The sequence below is a fragment of the Nasonia vitripennis genome, assembly GCF_009193385.2.
Source record: "Nasonia vitripennis strain AsymCx chromosome 2 unlocalized genomic scaffold, Nvit_psr_1.1 chr2_random0002, whole genome shotgun sequence".
Classification (NCBI taxonomy): domain Eukaryota; kingdom Metazoa; phylum Arthropoda; class Insecta; order Hymenoptera; family Pteromalidae; genus Nasonia; species Nasonia vitripennis.
The window spans coordinates 1,146,380-1,158,525 of NW_022279608.1; the positions used below are offsets into that span (position 1 = coordinate 1,146,380).

The 12,146-nt window shown below is 38.3% G+C and overlaps 1 protein-coding gene across 16 annotated transcripts in view; it reads left to right on the plus strand.

Moving 5' to 3' along the window:
* Positions 1-12,146, plus strand: part of LOC100680429 (protein unc-79 homolog) — a 2,400,004-nt gene that overhangs the window by 473,010 nt on the left and 1,914,848 nt on the right. For all 16 annotated transcript variants that reach the window (XR_004345182.1, XR_004345183.1, XR_004345184.1 and 13 more), the window contains one exon: positions 6,826-6,968. Coding sequence is in view for 13 of the 16 variants with exons in the window: in XM_031923950.1 (XP_031779810.1) it covers positions 6,826-6,968 (143 nt within the window). In the remaining 3 variants the exon portion in view is untranslated. The remainder of the gene's footprint in view (positions 1-6,825; positions 6,969-12,146) is intronic.

A 12,146-nucleotide genomic window follows, 5' to 3' on the forward strand; every position in this document is an offset into this window, starting at 1 on the left:
TTATTACACTAGATGTTGAAAATGCGTTTAAATTAGCCAGCTGGGGCAAGATACACGAGGCACTACGGAAAAAAGAAGTACCTTCATATATAAGAAGGATTACGTCTGACTACCTGAAAGACAGAACCCTATTGTATGACACAGAGAGCGGCACAAAAACTCATCAAGTAACCAGAGGGGTCCCACAAGGGTCAGTGCTTTGCCCATTATTATAAAAAATCATGTATGATGGAGTACTTAGGCTAGAGCTACCCGAAGGAGCAACATTTGTAGGGTTTGCAGATGACATTGCAGTAGTAGTAGTAGCAAAGCAAAAGGAAGAGGTGACGGAAATCGCTAACGAGATAGTAGGTATAATCCGTGATTGGCTAAAGCAGACTAGACTTGAGCTTGCTAGCCTTAAAACGAAGGCTATCCTTATAACCAGTTGAAAAAAAAAAAAAAAAAAAGAAATAGAGACAATGACGCTGTCAGTGGACGAACACGAAATAGACTCTCAGCCGACCATTAGGTACCTGGGAATCACCACAAACGCCAGACTAACGTTTAAGCAGCATCTCGAGAGGGCGAGCAATAAGACAGCAAAAGTCGGTGCTGCACTATCGCGACTCATGCTAAATGTAGGTGGGCCAATGCAGGGTCGAATGTTACTCCTAGCTGTAACTAACTACATCAATTATGTTATGAGGTGCCTCAATATGGGCGGACGCTATGTTGGTAAAGTCCTATGCACAAAAGCTGTCAACAGTTTATAGGATAAGTGCATTGCGGGTCATTTCTGCCTACCAAACAATATCATACGATGCAGTGTGCGTGATTTCAAGTATGCCGCCTATTGACCTTCTAGCAACAGAACGAAAGAATATCTACGAAGAGAGCCGGCGTTGTAACAATTTTTCAAAGAAAGTTTGGAAATCCGCAAAGGAACAAACTCTAGCTTAGTGGCAAAGACAATGGGACTCCAGTGGAAAGGGGCGATGGACACACCGCATCATACCACGTATTGTTGACTGGACCAATAGACGACACGGGGAAGTGAATTACTACCTTACGCAGTTTTCGAGCAGACATAGGTGCTTTCGAGCCTACTTATACTGCTTCAAGATAGAGGATAATCCAAATTGCCCAGTATGTTTGGAAGCAAACGAAGATGCAAAGCATGTCTTCTGTAACTGTTCGCGATACGAAATGGAACGAGAAGAACTCGAGCGATACCTCCAGACTAGGGTGACTCCTAAGTCAATGATCACAGCTATGCTAGCGTCAAAGAATGGCTGGTGCGCAGTAAACAACTACATAAGGACCATTCTCAAGAAGGTTAGAAATGACGAAGAGAATAGAAGGGAAGGACAAGGCGAAACAGCTGAGTAAAACTGTTGTTAGACGAAGGCCACTAGGTAATAGATACAAAACGAGTTCTCTGTTTTCGTCCGAAAATCGGACTAGCCTGCCACTGGGCTTAACGCTATCGTCTCTTCGCCGAGAGAGTCTAACCCACAAGTCTATTACACTCGCACTCGCTGTACACTCCCGCCGAGCCAACGCTTGCTCCGGCTGCGCGCGATGTAAACAAACGCCGTTTACATTCGCGCCGCTTGCTCGCCGCTGTCCTCTCGCCAAGGTTCGTTACGTGTGTTGTTGCCACGCTTGCTACGAATTCGAATTTCCGCAACGCAATTCTTTTTCTACGCGGTGCGAGCCAAGATTTTCTTCTCGCCAAATCAACTTGTACGGTCGAAGTCGCCGCCGTGTCACAGAGCGGTTGATAACTATACTGGCTGATACGCCACGGCTCTCCCTCGATGAAGATGGAGTCATCGACGGACGTTAGCCGTCGGTACAATGACGACTCCGTGCGATGTAGCCGGGTTGCTCGCGAATACAAAATGCACAACGAGCGCTTTCTCTGCGTCCACGGTTGCTCGACTGTCAGCGGCGACGACGATGCCGTGACTTTTTCCCGGTCTAACCCTGCCGAGTTCGTGAGCATAGGTCAGAAAGGAGGTGCTTCTAGGGTTGACAATACAAACACCTTCTGTCGTGTTGATAGGTAGTATATTAAAGTCAATCAAAATTACAGAAGATTATACGCGGCGCGCGAGAGGACTGATTTTGATAGACGAGCCGTGCGTTCGGTGGCACGAACCTTGGCTTCGGCGTCTGTAGTTCGTCGGCGTCTGAAATATGTCAGGAGACTTACGGATTCGCATAGTGGCACGATCTCCGGCGTGCAAGGTCGCTCGACGACTGTTGGCGAGGAGGTGTCCCTCCTAGCCTGGCTACACAGCTCCCAGATGGTCTGGATGCGGGTGCTGCTGGATCTCGCGTTCGCGCGATCGATAAGGATGATCTCGGTCTCTTGTATCTCGTAATCTCGTCTCGACAATGCTCCTGTCCGGGTTTACTTTATTGGTTGCGCGCACGTGTCTGAACGGTTTGCTTGCCCGAATTTGTCTAACTTCGCGCGCGGCCTCTCGAGCGCGCCTTTTCGCATGACTTGGCAACACCGCGCTCGGCTGTCGAGCCATCATCGCGCGACCAAACAAGCGCGCGCGATACGAATCCACGGCCGCTTGTTACAAGCATGAATGTAAGTTGACATAAGATTTAACTTGTAAAATAAGTATAAAAAATAAGTTGACTCATTTCAGTGGACAGTAACAATTCAAATTATCCATGAAAAATACTTATAAAAATGTATATTCTTTGAATAATAGTAATAATATATGAAATTATAAAATTAAAAAGTTTATGAAAATAGATCAAATATAAATTGATCTTTCTACGTAGTAAAATAAAACTAGTATTATTATTTTTGTAAGCATTTGTTTTATATTTTAACAATAAATGTATTCCCCTGTATTTGAAGTTAATATTTTTATTATAAAAAATCCATCATTATGATTTTCTTACAATATTTTATAGTTATGTAACTTAAATATGTTACATTTCAATTTTCTTTTGAATTCAGCGTTCAAGAACTTGACTAGAAAAAATGCTTTTGAAATGAAACATATGGCGAAGCTCGTAGGGTTTGTGTGGAACAACGTTTGCGTGGCTCGGTCGGCTAAGCCGCACGGCTGTACTTATTTAGCCTCGTACAGGGTGTGGGTTCAAGTCTCCGGTCAGACAGAATTTTTTCTGATGCAAAAAATTATTCTATACTTTCCTTTAAACTAAGAACTCGAATACAAGCCTGCTGGATACCATTTTCCAATTCTAACCTCAAACTGTAATAAACACGTATAACCCAGCTGTGTTTACTCGACCAACTATAATGGGCAGTTTGTACTTAAGAACAAGGTAAGCAGAATAAATCGAAGAACTGCCCATTGATTTGGAGAAAAAGCCTTATATTCTGCCTAAGAAGTGGCAAAGAAATCTGCCTAATTCTTAGATTCCATTCCAAGAACTGGCCATTAACTGGGTTACCGATTCTACCAGGCATAGTCATGCTAATATTCAATAGTTTTCAAGAAAGTTATTGCAGCCTAACATTAAGTTTATTATTAATCAATGTAAATGTATTTGGTAAGATTCAATGTAACATGTTCACCATAGTGCATATCCTGTTTTCAACTAATATATTAAAGTAATAAAAAGCTATGAAAATCCCATTATTATCGTCAAATTATTAATTCTAATGTCTAATAGTTATTAAATTTCGAAAACATAATGTATACCACACACGTAAATTTCTCGGACTTTGAACTATTACCTCAAAGAACTGCTACATGGTATACACACAATTATTTTAAAATTTTTCGACAGCCAAGTCCTATCTGGAACAATGTATAACATGTTCATGCTTTTTATATTATTAAGTATTTCTAAACCTCCAAAAGCTGATCCTGTGAGTAAGCAATTGTGCCAGTTCTGTATTTTCATTAACTAAATCAGTTATCTTTTCGTAAAATTCTTTATTTTTAGTTAAAAGAAAAAATGAATATTAAAAACTATGAAAAAACAAACACGCGATTAAGAATAAATAGAAAAGCTCACTTTTGTTATTTCTTGGCAACAATTTCAAGTTTAAAAAAAAGTTCATTTTTCTCCTTCAGTTTGTAAGCTCCATCTTTTTCAATGTTAAAGCAACTAATTTACCAGCTTTGAATTTATCTATATTATCTTCTATATCTCTCTTCAGAAGAAAGACACTTAATTCAGCATATTTCAATTGGAATTCCCAATTGGAAAGCAGCGGCTACAGATGTCAAAAATTCTACAAGAAAAAAAGATCTCCGTCCTCGTCTTTCAAAACTCTAAATTCCCTTAGTTAATGAGAGGAGGCGAAGTAAATTAATTTAATCCAGTTTGTTGATGGCCTCCAACTGAATCAGCCAATGTAATAATGCCATCACATAAAATCAACAGTTTTTTTGCTGATATTTTCCTATAAAAATAAATAGACATATGTAACTATCATAATCGCCATAGTTGAAATGAATTTAAAGCAGTTTAATTGAAACTCACCTAAAACAAACACAAGAGTTTCTAAGATAAAGCCAAGATAAGTTACTAATTCTGTGCATGCTTTCTGCTCTAACATTGTGATTACTGAGCATGCAGCCTCTTGAACACGTTTGTTTCCATCTAGTATTCTTTTTAAAAGTTCAGTCAATAATGGCTTTAGATAAGTGTCGAGCGGCTGAGCACAAATCCAGTGCGCATATGGGCTGAGGGTCCCACATGTGATAAAACGCACTGATGCCTTTTTATCACCCAGAGAATTGATCAGATATGGAATTAGTTCTGGCAAATGAAGGACATACCCGGCATACAACCTACTAAAGAAAAAACAAGATTTCAAAAATTCAAATACATCTAAATTCAATTGCCAAGTAAATAGTTGTCATGAAATGTTCACATACCTTTAGCAATTGCTTCAAGTGCAAAAATACCAGACTCTTCAATTTCCCATACCAAGTGCAGCCGCAGAGCACTTTCTTAAATTCCAGTCACTCGTCGAGGTGTCATTGTCACTTTTGTCTTCGGAATCAAGATATTTATAGTCGTGGCTGCTGCTATTGTCAACGTGCTCATTGCATGCGAATGATGTGTTTTAGGTTTGTGGAATCGCGGTCTGATATCTTCCTCTCTGTCTAAAATTGTTTCGTCTTCTTTTACATCTCTCTTTAGAAGTATAAAACCAAATTCAATATATTTCATTAACCTTGATAAGTACATGGAACAATCTGGGTAAATGCGATGCAAGACCATCTCTGTAAAGTGGCTGTGTAGCCAGTGATAGCCAATATTTACAAGCTTCTAAAGTAACAGCGTCATCCATATCTTGAGTTGTCACCAGCATGTATTTGACATATATCATGCATATGAAGCAGTAATCTGTCCATTCTTACTTCCAGCAGTACAACTAAGGCTCTTGTGGGAGACAAAAAAGTGTTAAAAATGAAAGTCAATATCATCACACAGAATCAGAATGTATACTTACTGTACTGCTCTCAGTGTCAAAGACAACTCCTAAGATAGGCAACTTTTCAGATAATGGTACGAGAAATCCAAAACCATCCAATGGTAAAACATCTTCGGCAAAAGCTGATACCAGCTCTACAATTGTGAATTTTGTCGTTTAAGTAAGGGAGCAGAATTCTTTGCTAACAAACTCGAGATGAGTCTGGGATACTTTTCAGCTTTGCTATTTACAGATAATTTTACCTCATTTGCTATGGATTTGTGGTTGCTCAAATTTGTCCGTGCCATCATCAGTTGTATTTTCTTTTTAAACTTGATTACTGCTCATTAGTTTACTGTGACCTAACGCAAGAGCTTGACATAAAACTCCATAGACTCGTGAACACGGGAATTCGTTACATCTATAGTGTTAGAAGGGACAAGCACATCACCCCTTTCAGGCACAAGCTGCATTGGCTTACCACCGCGGGAGTAGGAAGTACTTCATGCCCTGTTTCTTAAGAAAACTTTTTAACGTTGCACTCCGTCCTACGAGGAGTATGGTGACAATCTTGGATATTCCAACCTTCGCAACGGAGGCGCTAAGGAACTTATTCCATATTAGCGCCGCATACCTTTGGAACACATTACCTTTACATATACGCAATACTACTTTAATTTCACTCTTTAAACAAAAAGCCAGGCAAAACTTCTACAATCTCAAAAACACATAGTCATTTCTCATCACTTTTATATAATCATACGCCTCATGCCGCAATTCATCCTTCATCCACTGTATCATACACTATCACAAATTTTACAAAATGTATTCTTAACATTTTTCTCTATAATTTATTTGTACAACATAACGTACAGAAATAATAAACAAATCTAATCTAATCAAATCTGATCTCTCTACGAGTGTCCAATCCAACTGATTAGCTAGTGTGTACTCTCTACAAGGGCAACAGAATATTATTTATTTAAATATAACGTGAATTGTTATGCTATATCTAAAAATAACGTATTTACTTATTATGAAATATATAGACAAAAATATTGATGAATTAAATAAAATATTTTACTCTATTTAAAAGCCCGCAATTCTCTGTATTCAGCATTACTGCAGCAGCAGAGCCTATAGAATAGGTGTACGCGACTCTCATCGTTAAGCTTGAAGGTCTAAAAGAAACTGCAAACTGTTTTTTGTACCAAATTTGAATTATAACGACTCTAATTTAGGATTAGTTTAATTTATCTCTCATTTAAATACTAAGAATTTAAAGAATGTTGTTGTCAATTATAGCGTAAGTTGTCAATTAGACCAAACTCTTTTTAAATAGCAGAAAGTGTGAGGTCTACGACAGTTGTATAATATATAATACATACTGATTCAGTAAGATTTATTTTTAGGTCGTATTGATGATTACGTATCTGACAAATCAACACTCTTGTCTGATGATGATATTCCAGTACCAAGGCATAATGAATTCACGTCAGATGAAGAGCTTCATCTAACATGCTGCATCCTTATGCTGGATATTTTATTAAAACAGGTAAAAGAATATTATATTATAAATCCAAATCAATATTCGTTTGTCTTTCTATTGAATTAGCGTAAAATGCATAATGTGCATTTTATAAATATTTAGTGTTGCAAATTGATACTTCTTCAAAAAAAGCACCACTGTGAAATATTAGTACGTAAGTTTCTCCTATAATTGGTTTTGATTTACATAATGTAAAGTGTGGATATTAAAAATTTGCTGTAATATGAGTCATGATCATTTTTTTTTCCAGTATCTGGGTCTTTAATTCTCTGCACTCAGCTCTTAGTAGTTACGTTGACTTAAGAATAATCTTGATACTTGAAAACGTCTACGAATGGCTTGTGTATTTTTCAGTAGATTTACAATATAATTGGTTGTTAAGTATAAGGTGATAAATTTCGAATGTGGCAAGATATGTATTAAAATCGCTCGGAATTCAATTACTATAGCATACTATAGCAATTACTGCTCTGCTTGCGTGCGTTGACCGCTATAGACGCTGCAGACACTGTCTTTGCTACAAGCATCGAGCCAGCTGACCGACGCAGTTGTGTGGCCGGGAGGCTCGGCTGTTGCATGTAGTAAGGAATGCACATCCCGCAGTAGCATGTGCCAGTGTCACTGCCCAGTTTCACTAAGTTTTGAACAAGATGTATACTATGGTTAATTTTAAAATAAGCGCTTATTGCTTGGATATTGAATAAATAATAATTTGCCTATTGAGCTATTTTCGCCTGAAATCTCTTTGCGTCCATAAAACTGCATTATATAAACTACGAGCATAAAAGCTCTGGGTCGTTCTTTACTCTACCATTCTGCGATTGCGGGCGCTGACTGGCTTCGTGGTGATGATTTACTTCGTCTTATGCTCTTGACCAGATCGCGCTCATTTTAGCTTGTCAGTTTGATTACTTAGTAACACCTAAGTAGGATAAATTATCGCTGGGCAGACACAGGGTGTAGCCAGCTGACGCCAGTGACGTTACTAGCGCAGGTAAGGGGACTAACGGTAAGGGGAAAAAGAATGACATGAAAAAAGGGGCGTGGCGGACTCGGAAACGGATCACGTCAAGATTTTAACTTCAATAGGTAATACATATCGTTTCAAGCTGGTTATATTCTATACGAATCTCGAGTGTTAAAGGTGGATAATTAATTCTTGCACCCGTGGACTATGATCTGTGCTAGACCTGCATCAGCAGGTAAAAAAGTCTTTGTGCAAATGTTTATAAAATATCTTAATGTTCTTGGAAACGTGAATTTAGAAAGAATATTATATTATTATAGTAAATGGCAGAATGGGTTCAGAGTGAAAAATATTGAGATTACATTTCGTGATGGTTTACCACGTAATGAGGATCATTCAAACGATCGGAAGTTAACAAATTAATAATAATTGACGATTTGATGCGTCAGTCTGCAAATCGTGGAACAATTATTGATACATTTAGTAAGATAAGTAATCATTGTGAAGCTTTGCTGATTTATATTTGTCACTAAATTTTAACCATATCTTTTTTATAGCACAGTATGACCTAAGCCCGCACTCGCGGGTCGCGTCTATTCGTGGCCTAAGTAGTCCTTTTTTGCATCCTGTTTATCACACTTGCCATGCTAATGGCGCTAACCTTACAATGCAAAATAGAACTGCTTATGACATGAATAGGCGTAACAGCGGACTTAGGTAGGCTGTGCTATAAAATGCTATACGATAATTGTGACCTAAGTAACACTTCTGCCCAGCGTAAGGATTCTCGCTATGCTAGACCCAAAATCAGTCGAAAAATATGCGTAGTTTCTACGCTGAAACCCGAGTAGCAGAAGTTCTCTTAATTTTTTGCGCATGCGATAATCATGCTAAATCTATGATATTAAAGGTGGATGTCTGTTCTTTTGCATTAAGACTTGTTCAATTATTTAGAAACAGCCTGCTTTCTCAGTTTTCACTTAACAGTCTTGGTTCGGTTTTCCACCCTGAACCCTATGGCTTTCGCGGCAAAAATATAGGTGGGTCTATAAATGAAAGTTGAATTCATATTAGCTAGAATGAATTCAACTCAATATATTGTTACAACATGCCAACAAAAATTAAGTTACAAATTTTAGCTATCTAAGTATGATAGTTTTCTAATGAGAGCCAAAATAAAATTGTGAAAAAAGTAATCGAAATCAATAAAAAATTTGATTTTGGTCTCACTTAGAAACTATCATACCTAGAGGGTTGATATAATTTTAAGACATGATCAAATTATATGAAATTATGGTTATTGTTAAAAAATGAATTTTATTCTAAAGATAATACATTTGAAAACGGAAAAATTAATACTGATTCATTCAATTAAAATTTGTATACAATAATTTAAAAAAAAACCGTGGTATCATGGTCTTAAGCTTTATAACCACTGGAATCTTAGATACTAATCCTCCTCCCCTAAGACTTCACCTCGTACCACCCTCCGTCCTGCAGAATCACCTTTACTTAAAAATAGTTTTCAGGTGTTACAATCAATGTACTACTATTCATTGACATATCATTACAAAAATAATCTGTGCAGTAATTTCGTGAGAGTATACTATAACACTCGGTTAATACTGTCCTGCCGTGTTATAACCAGGGCCAGAAGGGCCCTGTTTATTGTAAATTAACGTCGGGCGTGCAGAAGGCACGGCTCGGCCGACTCAGATCATGCACGTGTTTTTACACGAGCTCGCGGAGGCGGCGTAGGTCGGGTCGTAGAAAATAACACACGAGAAGTTTAGATAAGGAAATATATATTCAATTGTAAATATACACGGAGGTGCAAACGCCGCACACTTCGACGAACGATAAAGAGAGACGAGAGATATTACCCTGTCGACGTGAGAGAGTGAGAGTGCAGGTACTTATAACTCGGTAGTGGCAGTAGTACTTGACGCAACGGACGTGGTCCAGTCTCGGACGTGGAGATGTACAGTTCGGACGGGCGTCGCAGCAACTCGTCGGTAACGTACGGACGAATATCGTTCGCTCTCGAGGTGCTCGCAGGAATCACAACAAATCCGCGTATACAGTAGCGCGAGCTACTCGTGTGGATAGCGCAGCGAGACTAACTCTAGTCGCGGTTCTCCCGGCCGTCGGCACATCGTTGTCATATATCGCCAACGCTGTGCGGCCAGGCGGCAACCGCGCTACCTATGCTCTCACTCTCTCTGTCTCTATCTTGCCTCGTTTCTCGTTCTCGCTCGTTTCGGCGCTCGTTGGCAGCTTGCTGAAACAATAATCTTATTACATTTAGTACATAATTAGCCGTTAGACATTTGACTTGCACTTGGCCGTCACAACACCCTCCCCCAGACGCTGTGTACCCTGCCAGGTGTACCAGCTCGCACTCAGTCATGTCTAACTGGGTAATAAGAACTTGTAATAAATATCAATTTTTATAAGGAAATTTGACATTTTATTATCATCATTAACTAGATAATACATATAATGAAAGAAGTAAATAAAAAAAATAGTTAATTTTTAGTCTCTCGCCTCTCTTTTTACATACGGCCGTTGGCCAGTACGGCAGTCTTTTGCCTCTAAAAAAACATTAAGAGAGAAAGAAGAGAAATAAGAAAAAACAAAATGCTTCATTGCACGGGATTGAGGTAAGGTACAGGAGGAAATGAAGTAGTTCGGCCGTTAGTCTGAGCTTCTTCTTCTACTTCTTCTTGTACTTGTCGCCGTACGTTAAGTCCATTCCATGGACGTTGAAATTGGGGCACTCGTCCAATCGAGCAATACCTCGGTATCCGCAAATGGGGCATTGCGGTCCAGGTTCGGTGTAAGTCAGCAGCCTATTTTTCGCTCGACGCTTCAGTTCACGGTTACGGTCGAACTCTTTGTTCAACTGTTCGTTGGTTAGAGTCGGCCGTTTCTTTACGGCTGTTGCTGCTGGAACGGCCGTGGTTTTCGACGTCGTGTCGGGCTGATGGCTGTTGGAGCCGTCTTCGGGACAACCGGTGGCGCTGGCAATGGTTGCGGCTTCGCTTTGCATTTGGCTCTTTATCCATATTATTCTTCTGCTTATAATATATAATTAAATTGATAAATAAAATACCTATAACATCTATAAAATGCTACTTTATACAAAAATAACCTTTGTTTATACTTTTTCTAAACTTATATTTCTCATTTTTAAAGCAACAAATAAAAAAACATTTGTAAAAAAATAAAAAATAGTTTAATAATGAACAAAACTTTTCAAATTATTGTAAATAAATTATATTTTATATATTTTACTTACGGTTCAATATTTTTCTTAGATGAATCTTTAATAATCTGTCGCCGAAATTTTTGTTTACACAAAATAGTAAATCGGACGAAGTCAATCATTTTGTGCAGCGAAAAGATTTGGAGGTTGGCAATAGAAACGATAAAAAAAATTAAATTAATTTAAAAAATATATAAATTCAAATGATAAAGTTTTAGAGCTTCAGATAAAAAAATGGGAAAAATAAAAAACTATTTTAAATGCCATCTCTAAAAAAATTAACTCTTAAAAAAGTAAAAGGTTAGGCGACGTAGTTAGGTAATATTTTTTAAAAGTTTTTTAAAAGTTAACTTTTTTTAGAGATTTCAATCCTTTTTAGTAAATTTTTTGAGTATTTCATATTCGACGTTGTAAAAATAAAATATAGGCATCTTGAGCACCTTTCGACCACAGCTTTTTTGTAACATTTTTATCACTAACATGAAATTACTGATTGTTCTGATATACAACACCCTTAAATCATTTCTACATCTAGATACCAAAAACCACGGTGTGAACTACCCAGACCTCGTGATCGGCCACCCTGTACACCTGGACACCACGTTCAAATAATTTTTACACGTGGACACCAAAAGCCACAGGGTGAACTACCTAGAGGTCGTTATCGACCACCCTGTAACTCTAGACACCTTCCTCGAATGATTTTTACACCTAGACACAAAAAACCACGGAGCGCGCCACCTAGACCTTGTCATCGGCTACCCTGGCAAGCTAGTTACTGTTACAGCTCCGGAACGCAGAGTATGCACTGGCAACCTCTTAATTCAAAATATCGTAATATATTATTATATAACTTAACGGTCCTTTCACATTTCGGGCTGGAGAAGAAAAACGTAATTTTAGCATTTGTGAATTATACACTCACATATTATAAAAATAAGCAGCCTTT